Source organism: Buceros rhinoceros, unplaced genomic scaffold, assembly GCF_000710305.1.
Source record: "Buceros rhinoceros silvestris isolate BGI_N320 unplaced genomic scaffold, ASM71030v1 scaffold36622, whole genome shotgun sequence".
NCBI lineage: Eukaryota > Metazoa > Chordata > Aves > Bucerotiformes > Bucerotidae > Buceros > Buceros rhinoceros.
The window spans coordinates 560-1,484 of NW_010398935.1; the positions used below are offsets into that span (position 1 = coordinate 560).

Below are 925 nucleotides of genomic sequence, written 5' to 3' on the forward strand. Positions count from 1 at the left end.
TGGAGCCGTCGGCTCCCCCTGAGGAGGGGACAGCGGAGGAGCCCAGCAGCCCCGGGGAGAGCCCTGCCGATGGGCAGCAGGGAGCTGAGCCCAAGAAGGAGGATGCGGAAGCAGGGGGAAGCAAGGAGGAGGAGAAGCAGCAGCAGGCTGGGGAGAGCCATGGGGATACAGCCAAACCAGAGGAGCCCTCGAAACCCCCGGGGGCCGAGCCCGCTCCAGGGGAGCAGAAGGAAGAGTAGAGCCCGCGTGGCATCGCCCTGACTTAAGACTCTTCCACCATCCTCTCCTTCCTGGTAACGCCATGGACTCCTCACGCCTCCCTGCCCCACCTAGAACTGACAATGCTCTCTAAAATGAACACCCCCACCCCGTTAGGAAGCCAGTTTGGGTTACCACCACCACCAGGCAGAGTCGTTTTACCTGAATCCCTTCCCGCTGTGGAGGGAGGCAATCCTGGACGTAACTGGAATTTACCGTGTGTGAGGTCCCAGAGCTCCCACCCCGCGCGGGTGTCTCTGCTGGCCCCGGCAGCCTCCGGAGCCCGGTGAGCCAGGGACTGCTCCATGGATTCTTTCTTCTTTTTTTTTCCTCAGTTTACATCCCTGGTTCTGACTTCATTTAAAGTATTTTGTGCTTTTTATAGAAATCAATGGTTTAAAAGCTAATCTGGTTAGTTTTTTATAATGTCTTACTCTTGGCTTAAAACCATAAAGCTTGTAAGTCCGCTGTGCTTAATTCTGCTTCGGAGGGGTAACTTCTAGGCTGTGGGGTGGAGGGAGGGGCCCTGCCAGCTGTATAATGTGAAGCAACGTTGGTTTTTCTCTGTAAATAATTTTTTTAATGGCCAAAACACTCGATCTGCAATTTTCTAACTTCTAAAAAAAAAAAAAAAAACCGGAAGGGGTTTTTTGGAACAATTTAAAGG

At 52.9% G+C, this 925-nt stretch overlaps 1 protein-coding gene across 1 annotated transcript in view; it reads left to right on the forward strand.

Annotated features, from left to right (window-relative positions):
- LOC104489164 (MARCKS-related protein-like) overlaps positions 1 to 239 on the forward strand; it is a gene marked incomplete at its 5' end in the record, with an annotated part of 717 nt that extends 478 nt beyond the window's left edge. The window contains one exon of the mRNA XM_010131292.1: positions 6 to 239. Coding sequence (XP_010129594.1) covers positions 6 to 239 — 234 coding nt within the window. The remainder of the gene's footprint in view (positions 1 to 5) is intronic.
- Positions 240 to 925: the final 686 nt, after the last annotated feature.